Source organism: Pteronotus mesoamericanus, unplaced genomic scaffold (assembly GCF_021234165.1).
Source record: "Pteronotus mesoamericanus isolate MK-2021 breed Mesoamerican mustached bat unplaced genomic scaffold, CSHL_Meso_final contig_116, whole genome shotgun sequence".
NCBI classification, from domain to species: domain Eukaryota; kingdom Metazoa; phylum Chordata; class Mammalia; order Chiroptera; family Mormoopidae; genus Pteronotus; species Pteronotus mesoamericanus.
In genome coordinates, this window is record NW_026555027.1 from 18,113,135 (window position 1) to 18,134,307 (window position 21,173).

At 37.1% G+C, this 21,173-nt stretch overlaps 1 protein-coding gene across 2 annotated transcripts; it reads right to left on the bottom strand.

Moving 5' to 3' along the window:
• Positions 1-1,389: 1,389 nt before the first annotated feature.
• On the bottom strand, positions 1,390-20,407 carry CHODL (chondrolectin). 2 transcript variants are annotated; one of them, XM_054576641.1, is made up of 6 exons: positions 20,329-20,407; positions 11,417-11,726; positions 11,028-11,185; positions 7,495-7,581; positions 5,569-5,671; positions 1,517-1,601 (listed from the first exon to the last, which is right to left on the bottom strand). In XM_054576641.1, exons 1-6 carry the CDS (start codon positions 20,405-20,407, stop codon positions 1,517-1,519), a joined length of 822 nt encoding a protein of 273 aa, XP_054432616.1. The 2 variants fall into 2 exon arrangements, with proteins under 2 accessions (XP_054432623.1, XP_054432616.1); XM_054576648.1 differs by lacking the exons at positions 5,569-5,671; positions 20,329-20,407 and having other exon boundaries at positions 1,390-1,601; positions 11,417-11,682.
• Positions 20,408-21,173: the final 766 nt, after the last annotated feature.

The following is a 21,173-nucleotide window of genomic DNA, read 5'->3' on the forward strand; positions in this document are numbered from 1 at the left end:
CTGAATGAAAGGTCTTTATCATCTGGCTGAAAAGGACTGACAGGAAAAAGATGAGGTTTAGCATGCCCTATAACCACGACTTTTATTCTTACACGCTTAAACAGTAATTTCTTTTCATCTTCAAGTATTGATACAAACATATCTGTACTTTATTCACTTGAGAGATTTAGACAACAAGCACGATCATTCTTCAGAAACAAGAACTTTTTATTCGGTTAAAAGGAGGACAGGGACATGTGAAGACCAGACAGTTCCAATTCTCTCTTGAGAAGGAGGGGCCATGGGCACTGAAGAAATGAGGAGGTAAGACAGAGGAGCCCCAGTTCCTCTCCCAGCCACACCCTCCATGATGGACACGTGACCACTGGTACCCTCCAGCTACTCTTCACACTAATTCATAGTTTCTTTCCTTGCTAAAATGTTAGTGTGCTGTGCATACCTCCACACCAACATGACCGCTCACCTGGTCCCAACAGTAAAACCGTTTTATATGTTCATAGAGGTTAAACAGAGCTAAAAAAAAAAAAAAACCAAAAAAACTTAGACAAAGAATGCAGCTATCTGCTTCCAGTTTCAGCCCCAAGCCCCTAACAACACTTTGTACTGTGCTCAAGGGAGAGACCAAATTGATTCCAGAAACTTCAGAAAGCTACTTGTGGTTATATAGGCAACAGGTGAAGACATATGATTGCATTTTGTATGCCACTTTTCTTGTTCTAGATTGGATATATTGTTTATACAGTTATTAACAAAGTTATTACAAAATCTGTTGAATTTTAAACTAAAAATAATTGTAAGGCACATGTCTTGCACAATTGAAATTAGACAATTCTTGCCTCTAAGCAAAATATTTGAGTGGATTTATACCATAGTTAACGAAATAGTTTCTTATTTCTGAAGAAATTTCCTATACATTGTCTGATCCAAAGCAGAGAAACTGAAAGATGATTCATCTCTAGAATGGAAATTTTTTCCCGTGGTAATGTATTTACGTGTGTGTGAATTCTGTTGACCACAGTGATGAATTTCTTTAATCAACACAGCATGTATTGAAAAATGAAACACCATAAAAATAAATATCAGAACAGTTCATTTTTATCAAACACGTAAAGGTAAAATTTTTTGCACACTGTAAATTTCAATACAATTTACATTACATTAACTAGATTACAACCTATGAAAAGTAAAAGAAACAAAAATAACTGCTTCCAACACATGTATTTCACGTGTGTTGATAGCAAGTTTATCTGCATGGTCCATTCCATTTACTTGAAGTTTGGGTGCATCTTTTAGCAAAATAAGCATGTCTCACTCCATTATCAGCATAGCATATTTTGTAAATGAAATAAACATAGAAAACTCATTTTAATATTTGCCTCAAGGGGGAGCTTACAGTTCATCTCGCAGATCCTCTGAGATTTCAAGCCATTCCAAGCTAAGGTTCTGATGCCATTCTTTATACATATCCAGAATTACAAAACTCTGCTTTCTTTTCTGGAGCCAAGTCAATAAATTTTTATACTTCCATGCCACTTTCTTTCCTCGTGCTTTTTGAAATCCACAGTGTAGACTGGTTTGGGCTAGTTTTTGTTCTTCCTTTACTGAAAAACATAAGAAGTAAGTTCAATGTATGAGACTTCTTATCAAACTAGGCATATCTTGGTCCAAGTGGAGGTATCTGAGAGCCTTATTATAAAAGGGTCCTTCTTCTCTCACCAGCCTATTTTTTCATCCCTATAAAAAATTTCATATTATTTTAGTATATAAAGGTGGTAAACAGTGCATATAAAATGATGAAAAAAAATAAAATAGATGGTTCTCTGTTGGATCCCTTATAGTTTAGAATTCAGATACACACACAAATGTTTCTGACACAATGCCAACATTTTTTTTATTGTAATCACCAGTAAATCTTCATTTTCTTTGGTCTGTGATTTTTGAAATGTTGCCTTTTGAATATTTCTCCATTAACATATGCTATATTTAATGCCAAATATCAAGATAGTGTTCTTTTCCTAAGTATAAGGACCTTCCTATGTCCCTACTCCCACCAGTTTTTCAGTTCTACAATTAAGTCACTTAATCACAGAAAGTTTGATATTGTTCCAGTCTCTGAAAAACAGTGTAGATTCAGGTGTTGCTAACTTATGGGCATGTGAGTTTCCCTAGGTCTGAGATTGAACTTCACTCTCATCAGATTCAGAGTTCGGGCCCCCACTTTCAGCCTGTGCCTCGGGCTGTGTTAGCTTCCAATCTCCAGGAAACGGCCACTTTGCAGACTCCTGAAAAGAGGCCTGTTCCTGAGTGTACCTGTCACCTTCTATCTGACTACTGACAAGCTCTAAATTCCTTTGGTCCAGATTCCTGGGAATCAACCCTCCTCTGCATCACTAACCATTCCCAGAGCCTGTGCATGGTGTTCTGTACTTCCTCCTTCCACAGGTACCTCTTCCAACCTTTCCAGGCCCCGCAGGTATGCTTTCTACCCATGCCACTCACTCCCCATCTGCCTGACCTTGCAGAACTCCTTCAAAAAAAAAATAATAATAACTCTTCCTATATAAACAAGCCTGGCAATTTGTTACTAATAAAATAATATGTTCCAGTTATCTCTTCTGGAGATTCGCATCCAAATAAGTAAGATTAACACATCTTTATCTATGAAGTGATCTAATATAAATGGAAAATAAATCAAGCAAAATTTACGAAAAAACATGGAATTTTTTAGTGGTGAAAAAGATAGTTAAGTCATTAATGTAGTTTTTGCATGGCATTAGTATTGCATTTGAGTTACTACTAGTTAAGGAAACAAGAGTTATTATTTTGAACATGACATGGAATGATAGAAACCATCATGTGTACCAGATTGGAATTTAAACTTTCTGCAAGGCGCTCAGGTGATAATGGAGCTGAGTCTTTGAAGAAGTTTCTCCTTGCTTTCCTGGAAGAAAGGAAAAGGGGAGGATCTAAGAACAAATGAATTAAGCACTACAGCTAATTCTGGCATCTAGAGGTACTCTATTTTGTTTTCTATTCTTACTCTGAGAATTTCAAACAATGGGAACTCCACAGATCTTCAAGATGGAAAAACTTGGAAGACCTTTGAATAAATAGAATCTCTACTACACACACTATTTAAAAGAAGGAAAACAAACTAGAGAAAACTCAGTTACTAATACTTTAGTGACAGTTATCTCAGAAATGAGAAAGCCTACATAATATTTTTCAAGGTTTTTTTAATCTGACTCATTATTCACAGTTCACTGGATTATAGGAGATTTATATCAAATCCTCCCTTTAGATCGAGAAAAAAGATAAAGAGAGAGAGAGAGGACTCGTGGATACAAGCAACAGTGTGGTGACTGCAGGGGGCGGGGTGTGCGGGCCGTGGAAGAGGGCACGGGGGTCGATGGTGATGGGTGGCGAACACACAGCGCACTGTAGGGATGATGTGGTGTGAAATCGTGCACCTGGAAGCTGTATAATTTTGTTAACCAGTGGTGTCTCAATAAATTCAATTTAAAAAAAAAGAAAGAAAAACCCTCTCTACATCATTGCTTTCCATAATGATAAATCATCTCTCCATAGTCTTAGGAATTAAGGGAAAAAACTGGATATTTACTATTGTCTTTATTCCACACAAAATATTGAAAAGCAATTTTAACGATGTTTTACATATACCTTGAAAAGCCAAGCGGACACAAAATGTGGTGTTGATTCGCCAGTTGTTATTTACGATTATTATTCAAAATGCTTTTCTTAAAAAGCCAATAAATCACAGCTCAGATCTTTTTTTAAAATTTATGTGAACTTCGGAGTTTACATTTATTTAACTTGTTTCTGGGGATGTTGTTCCCATAGTAGATTCACTAGGGTTTATTTTTGGAAAGAACAAGGTGAATTAATATCAAAAGAGAAAAATGACTTATTTGCAAGTCCTTCCCAAACCGGAAAATTCTCCTGATCAATTTTTTATTGAAAACACTCTGACAAAGATGTCTAGACCAGTGATTTTCAACCTTTTTCATCTCATGGCACACATAAACTAATTTCTAAAATTCTGTGGGATACCAAAAAATATTTTTTTTGCCCATTTGATTAAAAATTCTGTATAATTCTGATTCATTCAAACTGGACAGCTATGGCTGTGTTGGTTGTTGTTATTTTTCTCATTTGAGAGTCTAAGGTAAGAGGCCAGTACCCCTGACTAAATAGTCAGGTATTGCATGTTTTAAAGATTCTTGCAGCACACCAGTTGAAATCACTGGCCCAGTCTATTTTGCAAACATGTTCTTATTTAAATCCAACATCTTTTCCTTTTACCTTTCATACATATTTATATTTCCTATGTTAATTATTTCAAATGCGCCAACAAAATGATATGCATGGAAAAATTTTACCACTAACTCAAGTGTATAGATAAACATATATGAGGGGGAACCCAAAATTCTGGATTATCTTCTGGAGGGTGAGTCCTTGGAGTACAGGCTTCCCCTGCTAGATGAGTGTTCTAAGAACCCATCTGTATCCGTGTACCATCTGGCGTTGTTGTGAGAGGCTGTATTTGGCTTCAGTGAATTTTTTTTTAAGACTCTTTCAACGCATTTGCCCTTCATGATGGGTGATGTACTAGCACACCTACCCACACTGCCCTGTGTGTTCTGCAGTTTTTGACCAAAATTAGTATGACCCTCACGCCCTGCCCTCCCTAGTCACCCGACCTCATCCCGAGCCACATGTTTTTGTTTCCCCGATGACAAAAGTCCTCAAAGGAAAACTTTTTGCTGATATGGAAGAGGTGAAACAAAAACAAACACAAACAAAAAACAGCAGAAGCACTAAAAGGCATCAAAGTTAATGAGTTCCAAAACTTTTGAGCAGTGAAAAAAATGTCTTAGTATGTGTTTTTCATCAAATGGAGAGTACTTTGAAGGTGACTGACGTTCAAACATGTAAGAATAAATACACAATTTTTTATAAATAAATTCTGGGATTTTTTTTTGGTCCCCCCTTGTAAAATACTCCCCAAAATCTAGCTGTTAAGATATACCATTTTATTTCAAGTTGTCCCATCAAGGGACCTAATTTTACCATTGTGCTTTATTTCCTATACTTAAAAGGTCCTTTTGAAATAGAATAGAACTTTTGCAAAGTCACTACACAGTACATCTAAAAAATCGAGTCTTGCATTCAACTTGAAATCAAGATTGAGAGGTTTAACATTAATGTTTATACTTAATAAACACGAGATAGTATAGTTGCATAGGTTGTAAGCTTACAAACATTCAGATTTCAGATCCACCATACACACCGGCCATGAGACACAAGGCAAATTGTGTAACCCACTTAGTCACCATCTTCTTGACTGAAAAATAGAAACTGAAGAGCACCTACTTCACATGGCTTGTGAGGATTAAAAGAGATAATGCATGAATCCTCTGAAAAGGTGTATCTTATTAGACTGTATATACTGGATTGGTATTGACAGATACAAAAATGAGAACTTTCTTAAGGCAAATTAAAAATATAATTTTATGCTAATTTTAAAACTTTCAAGGAGTTACTTACCTTTTATGCAGCATCTGGAAACAGCAGGTACCGAAAGCAACCAGTATCAATAAGAGTAGTGGGATTGTTGGTATAACAACATAAATTAGGTTGGGAATTATGCCTATAAAAGTAAAACAGTCTTAGCGTAACAAGACAGTTGAAGTAGAATTCTAACACCAAAGTTATATAAAAATTTTCCAAAAATTTCAGGTAAAATAAAATTATTATCAATAAATAGTTTCTAAACAAGGTTCTTCCATAAATGTTAAATAGTCTAATGAGATACTATACTCATGTTTGTTAAAAACCAAAAACAAAATCAGACTGCACTGGTTGTCATACTTCTATTCAATGTCCACATTTCCAAAAGTACTTTTAAATCTACTATTCAGATAGAGGCTAGTTTTAGTAATGAATTACTAAGCTATCTCACTTCACTGATCCTTCTTAGTTCTTACTTAGAGTACCAAGCATTGCTGTTTAAAGAATAATAATCATTATTAAAATAACTGCTGATTTATTGGACATGTAATTATCCTAACCAATAAGCTCAGTACCATGATGATATGCAAGACACCCTGGGATAAAAACAAAATATGTAAATATTAACTGATGATACAGTCATAACCCAGAGACACAAGACTTCAGAGACATGAAAACTTGATCTTAATTAAATTTTAAAATGAATCATCTTTTTAATCCTGTTTCATCACACTTGATAATACTGGTGTTCTTGGTAAAATAAAAACTGCAATCCCAGACAGCATAAAACGACTTTATTAAACATTTTTTTAATTGTCATAGGGGGAATGTTTTCCAAATGTAATTATTTACTGATATCTTTAATTAGGTTTGGATGTTCTGAACAGTTTAAAATCAGGCATCTGAAAATTGAAGAGCACTAAGTTTTAAATAAATTAAAAACTATGCATTTGGCTAGCAAATCAAAAACTGATATAATTATTAATTTAAATAATTCTGGCCAAAGTAGACCAAAGTTGGAACAAACTATCCATTTAACTGCATATCACTTCCTTTGTTAACACAAGAAGTTATATTAACTGAGGTCCAGTGACATTGAGTATAATTTTCTGTGTGTTCCCCAACTCTTGAGCCTCCAACAGGTAACAGGTAACATCAAGACTTTTTAAAATCCAAGAAATATTTTCTTGCTCTTTGGAAATACCATCATGATCGTGTGCATGTGTGTGTGAAGAAAAAGAGACAGTATTTCCTACACTTTCATGGATTTTGGATTGCCTGTGAAAATATTTTGAGACTTTGGGTCTTTGGCGCTATTTTCACAAAGCAACTAGGATAAATTCATATTTCTGTCCAATTGGCATAGGGCCATGATAAAACTATCTCTGACTAACACGCTATTTGCACTGGGATTTCATCATTTCTTTTGCAGACAGTGGTGTGGTAGAGGCAGCTGGATTGAGAGTTCATTGTACGCATTTTTCCCACCCTGCTGTTCAATGATGTTACTTTGGTAGCTTGAAATCAGCCAGGGAGTATTTACATCACAGAAAATTCCAAAGTCTGCAAATCAGAGTTTGTATTTCACCATCCACCTCACCCAAGCCAATCCTTAAACACTTACCAGCACATCACTGTTTACAGGCCACTGCCTGTGCCAATTTACATCAAAACTCCTACATGTTATTGGGGGAAGTTCCTTGCAGATCCAGATTTTAATGGGATATTTACTTAGTTTCATACTAGATACATCCAATCAGAAGAAAACAAAAATCAGTTCTTGTATTAAAAACCTAGCTTAGTATCACTTATTTTAACCTATTTCAAAAGTAAAATTCCATAGGCCCTGGTTAGTGCACCACTTCACCAAGCAGCAAGAAAAGTTGGGGCCAGCTGGGAGTAACATTTAAACATACGGTTTCCATTCTTTATAGAAGAGTTAAAGACATGGGAATGAATTACCTGCTTCAGTAACAACCACATTTTGTTGGGTGTCTCCTGGTTGGTTTGTAAAGTAAGTTTTTTCTCCAGGAGCTGTTGGATTAATCTCTGTAGATAATAAGTACAGATATCATATGTAAGGATAACAAGAGAAATACAAATAAAGATAAAAATAAAAGTTTATAGTAAAATCATATAAACATCAGAGTTCTGACTTCTGAACAATTTACAGCTAAAAATTATATTTTGAATTTAAATTTACATTTAAGTATCTTTGAATCAAGCATCCACTTGATGAATCCTTGCAACACATAATTGCATTAGCAATTGACAGTGTGTCGATACTAATATAGCCTGCTATCGGCAGTCATGGCAAAGCAGGCACGAAGGTAAGCAAAGATAAGCAAGAATCAGTGACCATAGCATGTGAGTCACTAACTGCAATTCAATAGCAAGTAAAGATGATTTGGGTGCTAATATCAGTACAATATTTAGGTTTCTCCTCACAATAATAGGCAGCAAAAGACTGTTTATACATGGCATTTGGTATTGGTGATTCAAATAATAATTTTCTATGCACACGTCTTTCCTATACAAATAACTCCATCCTTATGTTTACTTTCCAATAGTGTCTGCCTCTTTAAAAATAATAATAAATTAAGGCTTGTGAGTTGTTTCTTTCCCCTGGTTTTATGAGATGAGAGCTCTTCAATGGCCATGCCCTTAAAATATGCTGAAATATCTTACCATGATCTGGTACTACTCTACCACCAATTTTTTTCCTAGGTTCTACTTGTTAAATTAATAGTTCACTGAACGTAAATTAAATTAGTAATAAAATGCTCTGTAAATTTGTTTTCATTTGTCCCAAAAAATAACATCCTGTTTATTTTTGTCAAGTAATGGAAAGAAAAGCACACATGTAGCATCTTCTATTAGCTTCAGAACAGTAAGTCATTTTAATGTAATATTTACTACTCTAATTTGACGACATAGCCTCTATTCTTCAGAATTTTAATCATATACCACCTTATAAAAATACTTATTGTTCTTGTATGCATATTTCACCCTGACACTTTAACAACCTCCTCAAGGTTCAGATACAGTCCTACCTTATACTCATTCTTCTGCACTCTATGTCTATGCTTAACTGGTATTACTTAGTACAGATATTATGTAATCTATCAACATAGAACCAGTTATTTTTCAGATAATATTAATAAATATTAAGGTAATGCAGCTGCTGATTAAGTAACAATGCTTTAGAAATGTAATCCCATACATGCTATTTTTAATGTCTAAGAATAAGAGTATATAATGCAATATTAATAAATACAAAAATTAGATTCAGACATATGCCCATAAAAATATGTTTAGGTAACATTGTTAGACCTAAAGAATAGATATGCAACTCACAGGACAGTAACAAAAAACGTGGCAAAGAGAGTGAGAAAGCTCAGAAGTAAGTTGTTCAGTTTCTGTTTAGCTAGGTTAATTTTTTACCACTTTGGGTATTGTTAGTCATACTTAGATGATATGTCCGAGAAAAAGGAGACTAAATTCAAATCACACAGTAGTTCTGGTATAGTTGGAAAATAAAGTTCAAAATAACTAGTATTATAATTTGTAAATTTTAAGTCACTTTACTGCTTAATCCTCCAACTCCCTCACCACTAAAAAGTTAGGTACTTACCACCAAAGAAGTACTGACTCTCATAAGCAAGGAATTTAATGAAACCTACATCTTTCATAAATAGGACACTAAGCTTGAAGAAGTTTAAATAGTTAAATATGAAAATAGTTAAAGATGAAAATATTTAAAGATTAAAAATTCTAAGTACATTAATAAAACCAATTGTAAAATTGTGCATTTGCTTCAGAAACAATTAATACTTAGAAGAATATTGTTCACAAAGTTGAGATATTTGAAGATTTAGGGAGAATACAGAAGATAAAGGAAAAACATAATTTTATGTCTACAATGAGTAATATAAATCTAGAAAATCTAATAGAAACAAGTCAAGAAGATTCTGGGGTTATAGTGTCCTGAATAATGTAAAACAAAAGAATAAAATAAATGTACTTAAGGTCAATTGTTCATCTAAAAGCTCAGAGAAGAAGACAATACTGTATTAAGAAGATTTTTTAAATATACAATAGTTCATTTAATAGCTTTGAGTACATAACAGCTGCAAATTTAAACTATCATAGAATAATCACTTCTTGGCCTTTTGGCTAAGATCAAGTGTAAACTATCAGAGAATATTAACTTTTATTTTTCTACAAAAGAAATAAAGACAAAGAACATAAGAGCATAACAGATTTGGCTTTGTAAAGGCTTCTAAGGGGGTAATAATGGATTTAGCAACACAGGGATTGCCGAAGAATAAACTCACCAGGGACAGAACGTTGGCTAATATACTCAAGAGCAGGATAAACATGAGAGAAGAGTAAAACTAATCCATAATCCAAATAATCCCTTGTGCTTTATGGTCTTGTGATAAAAAGAAATCATGTAATTTCAAGAGAATAATGGAAATAGCAGTACTTGATTGTAATTGACTTCCACAAACACACGATGTCAAGGAGACAGAAGAGTTAAAATGACACTTCCAAACACTGAGGAGACAAACAGCCCAAAAATAATCTCAAAGCCTAAGTATCTAATTTGACTTTCTTAAATTACTTCTTAAAGTGAGTTTACACAGTTTTGATTAATCTCTCTCATGGTCAAATAGAAATTCAGTTGAGCTGTCTTATTCAAAGTAATTCAAATGTACTGTTTCCACAGAAAACTCACTGGTATAGCTCAGGGCAATGCAATCTTCTCATTTGTGGCATATGGCAATGAATTGGAGACTTCAAAGCAAAAGCTGATTTAGGAGGCATACTTCAAAGAATGAGGATCATAGCAAGAACATGGCACATGCCCTTCCTTGTTTTCAGTATGGATGGTTCGATGAGCTATGAGCAGTTTGACTTTCACTAAGGAGCATATGCGAAGTATTATGCCCTGATAACAAGCTAATGCTCCAGGAGAAGGATCCTTTAACCCCTCAAATTCCCCATATAACCACTTAAGGAACTGCTGCTCAGGTGTGTAAATCTACAGGTGCTTTGGTGACAATACCTCCTTTGCATACACTATACTAAATATTTTAAAATTTTTAAAAGGGATGTTTATTTTTCATTAAATCTATTTACCAAAACACAATTTGACTTTAATATTAGAAATGATTAATTTTCTCTTAAAGACACCCCTCTAGATGTTTCTCGTTACTCTTTTGTTCTATTTCTAGTGACTGTAGCTTCTATTTCTAGTTACTCTAGTTTCTATCATTTCTAGTTACACTAGTCCTATTTAACTCATTGGGCAGTTTGTTCTACTGTACACAATGTGTTTCACTACACTCAATGATATGACAAGTTGCAAAGTACGTTCATGTTTCACAGCAGAAAAAGCAAAAGAGCCAAAGACAGCAAAGGTTAAAGATAAAACTGAATATAAGCAAATATGTCCAAGATCTACTCTACCAACTTACAGCACATCCTACCTGGTTCATACTTGCAGATGTAGTTGTGCTTCATGTTGCACCTGTCGTCATTCCACTGGTAAAGGTAGGGGCCTCCAAGGCCAGGATTGGCGGTGGGCTGATGATACATCACAACGCACTTTTCACTTCCGCAGGAAGGTTCATCAGTGTACCAGTTTCTGCAAATACAGGGTAGGCGGGGCAAAAGTAGGTTTACAGTAGTTCATATGAAAAATAATACAATAATTAATCAATAATGCAATAGTAAACTCTGTGTTTCATGTACTCTCAATGGTAAACCTACTTTTGCCCCACCCCGTATAGAGCAGCAAGAACACTTCTAAGTGATTTCGGCTGCTCTGTTCTGACATTGTCTACAGGTGACAAATCTCCCCAAGGTCCCAACTCACCGGTACTGGGAAGTGCTTCCATCAGACCACCGGTAGAGATCTGGGCAGGTACCAGATGCTTGCCCGTCTCCATTTCTCCAAAGGCCTATCCAGAAATCACCATCAGAAATGCCCGTGCCTGGTTTTGTCAGGTTTTGCAGCATGCTTTCTATTAACTTCTGCTCTGCTTCATTCTCAAGGCTGAGCAGGGCTCCCCCCTCACTCTCGCACGCCAGGCGTGCCTCCTGAAAGCTCACTCGGCTGGACAGTTCATGGAAATAGGCCATTTTGTAGCATGGGTGTTTGTAGTCAGCAAAACACACCTTTTGGCCTGAAGAGAAGAAAAAAAAATGAAGACTTAAATACACAGGCAACAATACAAAGAGTTTTGTTAAAAACAAAAACAACAAACCTCTCCCAACTGAATTTCACATATACCTACATATTAAGGAGAATGAATTTTCCTAGTGACTTAGTGACATCACTACAAACAGTCGTGGTCATATCAGGTCATAATGAAGCCATAGTGTATAGGATTTAGTTAACTCTGTTTAATTTCTATTGCTTACACCCTCCTCCTTTTAACCACCAAACATGTAGGCCAAGATTACAGAGACTCTTCCCAATGGTCACGCTCTTTTGTTTCATTTTTCATTATCTTCTTTAGTTTACCTCTGATCTCTGCTTATCAACTTTAAAAACTGCCTCTAGTCCCTGTCAGTCACTGTTCCTCATCTCCAACCTGCTACCATGACCTACACTACTCTCTTAGTCTTAGAGTTCAGCTTAGGTTTAGCCTTGTCCTTAGAAAACAGAATATATTACTACTATTTTATGTAAAATTAAGTTAAATTACTTCATGTTTAGAAATTAAGGCACAGCTTTACTGTTTTCTTATGATTCATCTGCATGAGCATTATCCTAGTTGAGCTTGAAGGCTTTGTTCCCTATGTATTTGGTTTTGTGGCCAATCAAGAAAAGTTGTCAGTAGTGTAGGGGTGGGGATGTCACTGCACTTAAACACTGGTTAAAAAAGAAAGCATTCAAGCTTTGCACTCTTAATTACAGTGCATCGCCCTGAGCCTCTGTTGGTATCACATCCATTCTTCCCCTGAATCAGCAATTAATGACCAATGATGACATTCAGAGGCAGAAGGGAGCAGAAATCAGCAGAAGGCCATTAACCTCACAACAGTGTTTGAGTGATGGGCATTCAATAACCTGACACAAGCTGAGAACAGCCAACTGATAAAGCAGCAGCTCGGGCAATTCAAGTAAGACAGCCAGTTGTCCTCTGTCTCATTAACTGTGATCTGGACCCACGAGCAATATATTGAATAATATGAACATATGAACAACTGCCTAACTAATTGTTAATGAAAAATAACAGGCTAGTATGAATGCCCACAGGACACTAGAATTAAAGAGACTTCAAATGGATAAAATAAGTCTGAAACATTCCTTGAGAGATGATTAGGGAAGTCCCAAAGGTTGATTCTAATATAATTATCATTTTAAAAAATTTCTCTTGGTTTATTATAAGTCTTTATGTTGACTTGATTAAATAAGACCGGCTTTTCTGGTAATAGTCTAGCAATGCCATTAAGCCCCATGATTTTTATGCCCATATTTTTAAATCAAGCTCTGCTTCCATTTTCATCTTCTACATCTTTTACATATTTCTAAGTTTCAAAATATCTCTTAACTGCATTCCCTTGAGGCTGCCATTTGTTTAGGTTTTCATTCTAAGAAATCACAGACTTGGATTTGACTCCAGCACTTTCAAAATATTAAACTTGTCCAACAAGATTGTTTTGCAAGATGTCAAAAAGCCAAATTAAAAGAAAAGATTATACAAAAGTTTTAATATGTAAAAATTATTTATGAAGCAAAGCCAGCACATATCAGATGATGCATAGGTATGATTTATATGCTAAAAGTTTCTGCTCATTATCTTTCACATATTAAAAAAATAAATGCACATATTTATTATTTATGGTGATGATACAAAAGTGATGAGACTGAATTTGTTTATAAAATTAAGATAGCACTTCTAATTAAGTGCATGAGAGCTTTAGCCCTGACTGGTGCGGCTCAGTGGGTTGGGCATCACCCTACAAAAGAGAAGGTCATTGGTTTGATTTCTGGTCAGGACACATGCCTTAGTTGAGAGTGAGGTCCCCAGCTGGGGGTGTGCGAGAGGCAACCCATCGATGTTTATCTCATGCATCAGTGTTTCTCTCCCTCTCTTTCTCCATGCCTACGCCTCTCTCTAAAAAATAAATAAATGAATAAAAAGTCTTTAACTGATGAGAGTTTTAAGTGTAATGAAAAAATTCCTAATACCACTATTAGGTATTAGCAAAGTAGATAAATGTTAGTCTGTGGAGCGATAATAAGAGACAAACAATAGACAGGGATTATATTAAAATAATTAATAACAAACACTGCGTGGGCCCTGGACAATAGCCAGCCTTGACACTCGCCGTGGCTGTAGATAGATGATGGAATGGTCCAGGGATCTGGGTGGGAGGTGGACACCGCAGTGGCTGCATTGCAGGGGAAATCTCAGAGGATCCAAACATTGCCTAATTACCAACTACAGATAGACATTAACTCCAAAGGGTATTGATTGAATATCAGCCGTGCCCACAGTTTTTGACCTGGAAAGTCTCTAGCAGTTCTGATCTAGGCAAGGCAGTTTTCAAGAAATTATGGCATCATTACAGGTTTGTTTATTTTTAGATGAGATATATATTATAGCCAGTTAAAGCTGATGCTGTGGATTTCTTTACACCCAATTGTACTTCATTACATATTGCAATCTTACTGGGCAAATTTAGTCCAAGTTGCAGCACCACCAGCAAAAGAAGAAGCTATTGAACTGCTCACTGTCATTTCGGGAGATCACATATGGCTGTCATCACAGTGGAGCTCCAACAGCTGGGAAACAGATGTTGCCCTGATTCCCAGAGAAGTCCCATTGATACGGATCTTCTGGAAGCAACTTTTCCCACTTTACAAAAGCTAATATTCCTAGAGAACAATTATGATTACTTCCTTTCTTATTCTGTGAGATCACAGGGAAAATTTCCTTTTCTCTTTTAAATATATATTCAGATGAAATCTTCCATCCACTATTTTGAAATATAGGAATTCTCATCTTCCCTCTGTTACATCAACTTCCATCTTCCATTCTACTCCCCTTAACATATTCAGATAAATATTCAAATAATTGTTCAACAGTTTTTACTATACAGAGGCTACTTTGATACTGTCCAACAATAATTTACTAAATGTCGTGTGGCATCTAGAGCAAGAAATATTCTTGTTGGCTTATTTAAAAGAGAAGGAAAAGACATTCTACCTAAAAGTCTACACCTCCATTGGCTTCTCACACACATACACACTACCCATGAACTTTTGTTTAGAGATAATTTTCAGTATTGCCTAATAAAATAAACATTCCTATCAATATCAGAGCTAAGATTGTGCTACTATTTCCATGAATACATATATCTGTCTTTTTTCTTAGTCATTAAAATTCCTTTAGAACTAAATATTGGCAGGGTTTTTAATGCTTTTGGCAATAATGTAAAAGTGGAGCCAAACTCATAAATGCATTGCAATTTACTTTTTTTGTCCTAAATAGAAAAGATCTAGGATTTGGTTTTATTTTGTTTATATGTATTGATTAACTTTCTGAAAGGCGAGTCTTAAGTTTGTTAAGAAAGTAATATAATTTTTCTTCTACCTCACACTATAATCATATATTATCAATATTAAATTATTAAATTTGTATCAAATTATTCAATAAAATGTAGAAGACATTTTATGAATTCCTAAAGTTCAATTATGATGTATCTTAGGTTTCAAAGAAAAAGTTAAACAAAAGGGGATCTGCATAATAAGCCTAATTCAGATTGACTGGACTTGAAACATTTTATCAGCAACCCACAAAATAATATCTTCATAATTCTTTTTTTCACTCCTCTCAAAATTACACTGATAAGTTTGCTGACACCACAATATACAGTGTAACGTGACCTTTGATGGCAACGCCAACACTTTCAAACCAGAAAGGAAGGGAATGCTATTGATCCTGTTTCCTGCTTTCCAGTGTTCAGTATCACACCAACTTCTCCAGAATTCTCCTTTATAAAAAAAGTTTTGTTACAAGAAACTTCGTTTTTGCAACAGGGGTTTTATAATGCAATGGACTGAAGAGTGCACTACAAAGACGGTGTTGGAATCCATTTTCCAACGATGGTAAACAACACCAAAACTGTAATCTGGCGTCATTTTATGGACAGTGGTGGCAGCTGCGAGCCCTACCTCTCCAGCTGGGGAATACCACATGCTTCCTGACAAGGGGATGAGACTCACTTTTTTTAATCCTAATATTTAAAATCAAGACCTAAATAATAAATGGTAAACGAAGTAACTGTGTGACTGATGATTTCAAGCACCGTCAGTCAGAAGTGGCTTGGAATTCCAGAGCTGTGTTTGAGCTGTGGGGACATTACTTCATTACTTTAACTTTCCTGGCCTCAGTTTTCTCACTTAAAGCGCTTACGAGCTTTAAAGAACTAAGACAGCCTGCCATTTATCAATAGCTTAGCACGCAGGGCCGGACTGCCACCAGGATCCATGCCAGTGGCGAAATTCGGAAAAGGTGTCTCCTGGTGACACAGGCTTTGCAGCTAGAAAAAAGAAATGTGCTTTCCTCTAGGGGGCCTCCCTCCAGGCTTGGGACTGGCCACGCAGAGTCCCTTCTCCCAGCTCCTTGGCCCTCACTCCCATGTGTCACCCAGCCAGTGCAACTGTGCCAAACCTTTTTAACTCCCCAACAACCCTATGCTGCAGGTGCTCTACAGCATAGGGTTGTTGGGGAGTTAAGCAATTTCCTGAAATTCACACAGCTCCTAAATAGTAAAAGCAGGGTTTAGAACTGGGCAACCAGCGGTGCAGCTCATGCATTTACCCAGATTCCCATGCAGCCCCCATACGTGCCTCAAATGAAACAGTTTTTAATATGTGGAAAGATTTCATTACAAAAAGATTGATGAATATATACATTATTCATATTTTCTAAGTTATAATTATTAGTATTGATCCATTAATGATTACTAGGTGGCTAATATAAGCAAGGGGTTGTGCCTTGAGACTTTACCTCTAAGCTGATTGTGGATTTTCTATTACTGAACATTTAGCCATAGGACCAATATTGGAACATTGATTTCATTTTCAGACCATATATGTCCTTAATGATTGTTCTTTCGAGCCCTTTTGTTTTCCAAATAACGCAAACAAGGCCCAAACGGATTTTCCCCCCAATTACAAGAATAACTTTAATCAAGTTGTCAGGCCATGCTATATCATCAGTAATATGTTAAAAAGTGGAAAAAAACAGTCCTTCTGAGCAGCATTTACCTCTGACCACCTGCATGTGAAGTACCTACACCAAAGACAGTTACAAACAGTAAAAATCGTTAGGGAGGACATTAGCTGGATTTCTGCTTGCACTCCTTTATTAAATAATACTGCCTTCTTTATAGTATTAATGGAATAGATATTGCTATCTTCGGGAAAAAGAGTTAAAAAACAAAACCAGAATGCTGAAAACCAGCAGTTAAGCATTAATGGCTATGATAAATGTGTCACTTATTAAGTGGCTAGTAATAAGATTAATTTGTTCCTTTCTTGCCCAAGAGATACTTAAAGTAATTGCATCTTTGAAAACTGCACCGTCATCACTTTATGCTCTTGATGATGTCATGGAATTCTACCAGAGCCTGGGATAACAGTATCTGTATCTCCTTTATTACCATATCAATCTATATGCCACTGAACACCACCATGATTTGGCAATATTCTGTGGCATGTGTATGAGAAAAAGAGAGGTCTCTAAATCATCCAGTCTCATAGACAAAAATGTGTGCCAACTATAAATTCAAATTAAAACACATTAAAATGTTCTGTAGACGTTTGGGATCACCATGAAACACACTCAACGGCATTTTGCAGCACAAGTAGGTTGAGAATCCTGGTGGCTGTGTACACTAAAAGGAGAGGGGAAAACAAAAACAAACTAAAAAAAAATAAACACATTATTTCAAAACATTTCAAATGTTTAAAAATACCCACTTGCTCTTCAAACACATCTTCGCATCTGGGAACCTGAATTTTGAATTCTTCTTTCTCATACATATCCAAATCCCCATAAGTAAAAACCTCTTATCTTTGTCCTCAAGGTTTCATTACCTACCAGTCACTTGACAAAATTAAATGACTGCAGCCCCCATAGGTATTCTCTACACATCTGTGTTCAGTAATAAATCAGTACAGGTCTAAGACCCTAAAAGTACTTCCCAACTTAGACTCATAAATTCACAAAACACTCCCTGAATGTTATTCTCATGGTTATATATTTTTATTGCATATTCATGCATCAAAATAGGCATGGCCATTAACTTATAAAAATACTTCTCTACACCTGCTAGATGCTACTAACTCTTACAGGGAAGATTACGATGATGAAGTTTTTTAAAATGCTATTTCTTTTTAAAATACTTTCACTTCATTTATAAATAATGCTCTCAACTTTTAAAAGGATGATATATTGTAAAGTATTAGAAAATACCTTATAATTTAATATTTTAAAGTACCAAGACGAGAATTTCTATAAAGGATTATTTTATGAGTTCCTGTCATTTTTCTGGGGTGATTATTTTGGTACACTACATAGAAAATATAAATAGTTATACTGATATTTAATAAATAGAAGATGTGTTCCCTATATTGTAAGTATATTCCTAGAACTAGTCTCAAGGAACTTGTTGAAGTCAACAGACACTTGAGAATTTTGGTGAATGGCCCCTAGTGGCATGAAAAAGTTGGTGCAGCCTTCAAAAGTCCATGGCCAGACAGACATTCTGCTTACTGCTTCCGAAATGCCTGGCTTTAAACTGCTCTGTGTTCATGCCATTATGGGTGATAGTCTTCAAAGAATAAAACTGCAAGTCAATTTCTAATGCTAAATGTCAATGTGAACTTTTATGGCCAAAGACAATTAAATTATTCATAAAAAACGTAATTGTTTAATATCAAGTAAACATCATCATTTATGCTAAATCAAATAGATCATGTTCAGTTAATTAGAAATTTTCCAGATGTCACCTACAAGATGTCTATAAATAGTAGAAAAACACAGCAAAAGGTTTGCAACAATTTCTGCAATAACAAAACACAGAATAAACTTTCACCAACAATTTTTAAGTTCTATTTGTACATTATATATCTTTTTTATTCCCTTGCAAAGCTTAAGGCATACAAATAAGAATATACCAAAAGGATACTATTTAATCAAAGAAGCCCCTCTAGGTATTTAAAAAGCACCTTATGCTCATAGCCTGGTCTTTGCTTTTCATTCATATACAAGAATAATTCTGAGAAACACAAAGGCAGTCAGATATGTAATTCACACATTCAAATGAGTCAAATATATTGCAAAATTTTTCTTCAAAGTTAATGAGGGGGAAATCGAACTAATGGTATGGCCTCTATAACATCCTTATTTGTTTTCTAAAAGTACATCTAAAAGTTTTCATTTTAGAAGTACTAACAGCCTAATTTTCTTTTTAAAAAAGTAAGCAGTGTGCATTTCCAAATAACATTTTTCACAATGTATTTAATTCCAGTGTCTGCACAGAGCCAAAATGTTAGTAGAGATTGAATGATAACTAGACATTTAAGAATTATATTCTGAAGATATAGAACATCACATATTGCTAAGGGGAAGATCAGTAACCATTAAGCTTAATATGCCAGTTTCTAAAGGTCTGCCTTCACTACTGATTAAGTTGCTGTCATCTATCATCTATCTCTACCTCTCCTGACACCTGTTATAAGATGCAGAGAATGTGAAAGGAAATTTGTACTTTTTACCTTAAAAACCTTCCCGCACTTAAAATACATGCCCATATACCTTCAACAAATATTCATTGCAACACCTTAATTAGCATCACAAGAGATTTCAATAAAAGGAACTACGCTCGGTTTTCAACATGGCCCTATTTATGCATCCTAGGCTTTTGAGGATCATCATGTTTTTTAAGAGAACTTCCCCAAAAGTAAGAAAGGCTGAATCAACTATACATTATTCAACAATAGGATAGTGAAAGTCGAAGCAAAAGAAAAAAATCAGAGCGAACACTTGGAAGCTTGCCAATTCTGAACCACTTCCCTTGCAACGACTCCACCGATTTAACTGGGCACCTACTGTGTGCACCAGCCTGCAGTAGTCACCATATACACCTCAGCCCACCTCGAGCCTATCTCATTTTCTGGTAAGTCTCCAGCTTGGACTGAGGTGTGCAAAGGAAAGGCGTCCATGCACCGTGACCAGTCCCCTATTCTTTGTCAGCCCTCCCGAGAACAAAGGCTGCGTGCCCAGGGGTCGGTGAGAGAACAGATCCCAGTGAACACAGTGTGGGGACTGAAGTGGAGGCAGGCCAATAGGGGGTGGCATTCCTGCGGCGGCTCTTCTGTCCCTGGGCTCCCTCTGTACCCCACCCCTGCCGCAGGTGCCCAGCCTTGCCCTGTGGCCAACTCTCATACAAAGAAAGTGGAAATAAGTCACTCCTCGAAGACATCGCGCTGCTCAAGATGAAGCAGAGCTCGTTTCGCAGCTATTAAACCAGACACTTCCCAAAATTTTAAACTTTTTGTGTGTATTTGGGGGTGCTGGGGGAAGGAGAACGTATAGAGCACAATCCGTTTCCCAAGCCCCTCCGGCTCCTACCCTGCACAGGCTTCCAACCCCGGAGAGAACCTCCACCCCGGGACGGGCTGCCCCGAATCGCCTTAGCCCCCGCGCCCCACGGTTCCACTCCCTGCTCCTCCGCTCGGCGGACAGGAGGCCCCGGACTCACCGCTGACCACCCGGCGGCAAAAGGCTCCGTGGCCGCAGAGCAGAACGGCACCCAGCAGCAGCCAGACCACGCGGCTCATCGCGGCAAGGCAGCAGCAGCAGGTGTTGCGCGGGGAGAGGGCGGCCTTTGCCCGCGCGCAGCCAAGGCTCTAACCCCTGAGCCTCCCTGCCTCCCTGCGGGCCCTACTCCAACCGCCCAAGCCCAGCCACCGGGTCCCCTGCACGCATTGCCTAGGGCCGGACCTGGAGCGGGGCGCGCCGGTGCCGCGCGCGGGTTTGCTGGGCTACAGCGCACGACCCGGCGGGTGCGCGTTCAGGGAGAGGGAACAGAAGTTAGGGGGTCCCTTATGGGTCCCAGGTATGCAGCAGAAGCCCCGGTTAGAGCCCACCGGTCCGCTTTGCTCCTCTCCCGGGCCTCTAGCGAGTGAGGGGCTGACTCCGAGCGCCCTCGTCTCGGATCGCAGGGCAGGAGCAGCAGCAGCTCTGCGCTGGAGGCGCCGTCTTATATACCCACATCCCGAGGTTCCAGCCCCTCGCTAGTAACAATTTTTAACTACTTCGTTTCTCCTGCCATGTGGGATATCCCGGCCCCTCCCCTAAAGACTGGAGCCACTTTGAAAACAGTCCACTCAGCAGCTCCACCTCCGCCACACCACTCCTCCTGGTCTCCTTTCCATTCGCTAGCAGACCCGAAGCTCATTTGTGTAAAATGAGGCAGCGTTGCTGTTAAACTCGGGCAAAAGTTGGACCGATTTGGTTGTCTCAAAGATTAATGTCCAAGGGGATGCCAAGTTGTGGGGCCTTTCTTTTTTTGTGCTAAATTGCTTGATCATAAGTATTGCTAGA

Bases quoted from the DNA above. Each gene is read 5' to 3' on its own strand.
- CHODL (XM_054576641.1), bottom strand. From the start codon at position 20,407: ATGAGCCGCGTGGTCTGGCTGCTGCTGGGTGCCGTTCTGCTCTGCGGC. The intron at 11,727-20,328 runs GTGAGTCCGGGG...TCTTCTCTTCAG, and splicing joins TTGCCGCCGGGTGGTCAGCG to GCCAAAAGGTGTGTTTTGCT. The intron at 5,672-7,494 runs GTAATTCATTCC...TTACTTTTATAG, and splicing joins TGTGGTTGTTACTGAAGCAG to GCATAATTCCCAACCTAATT.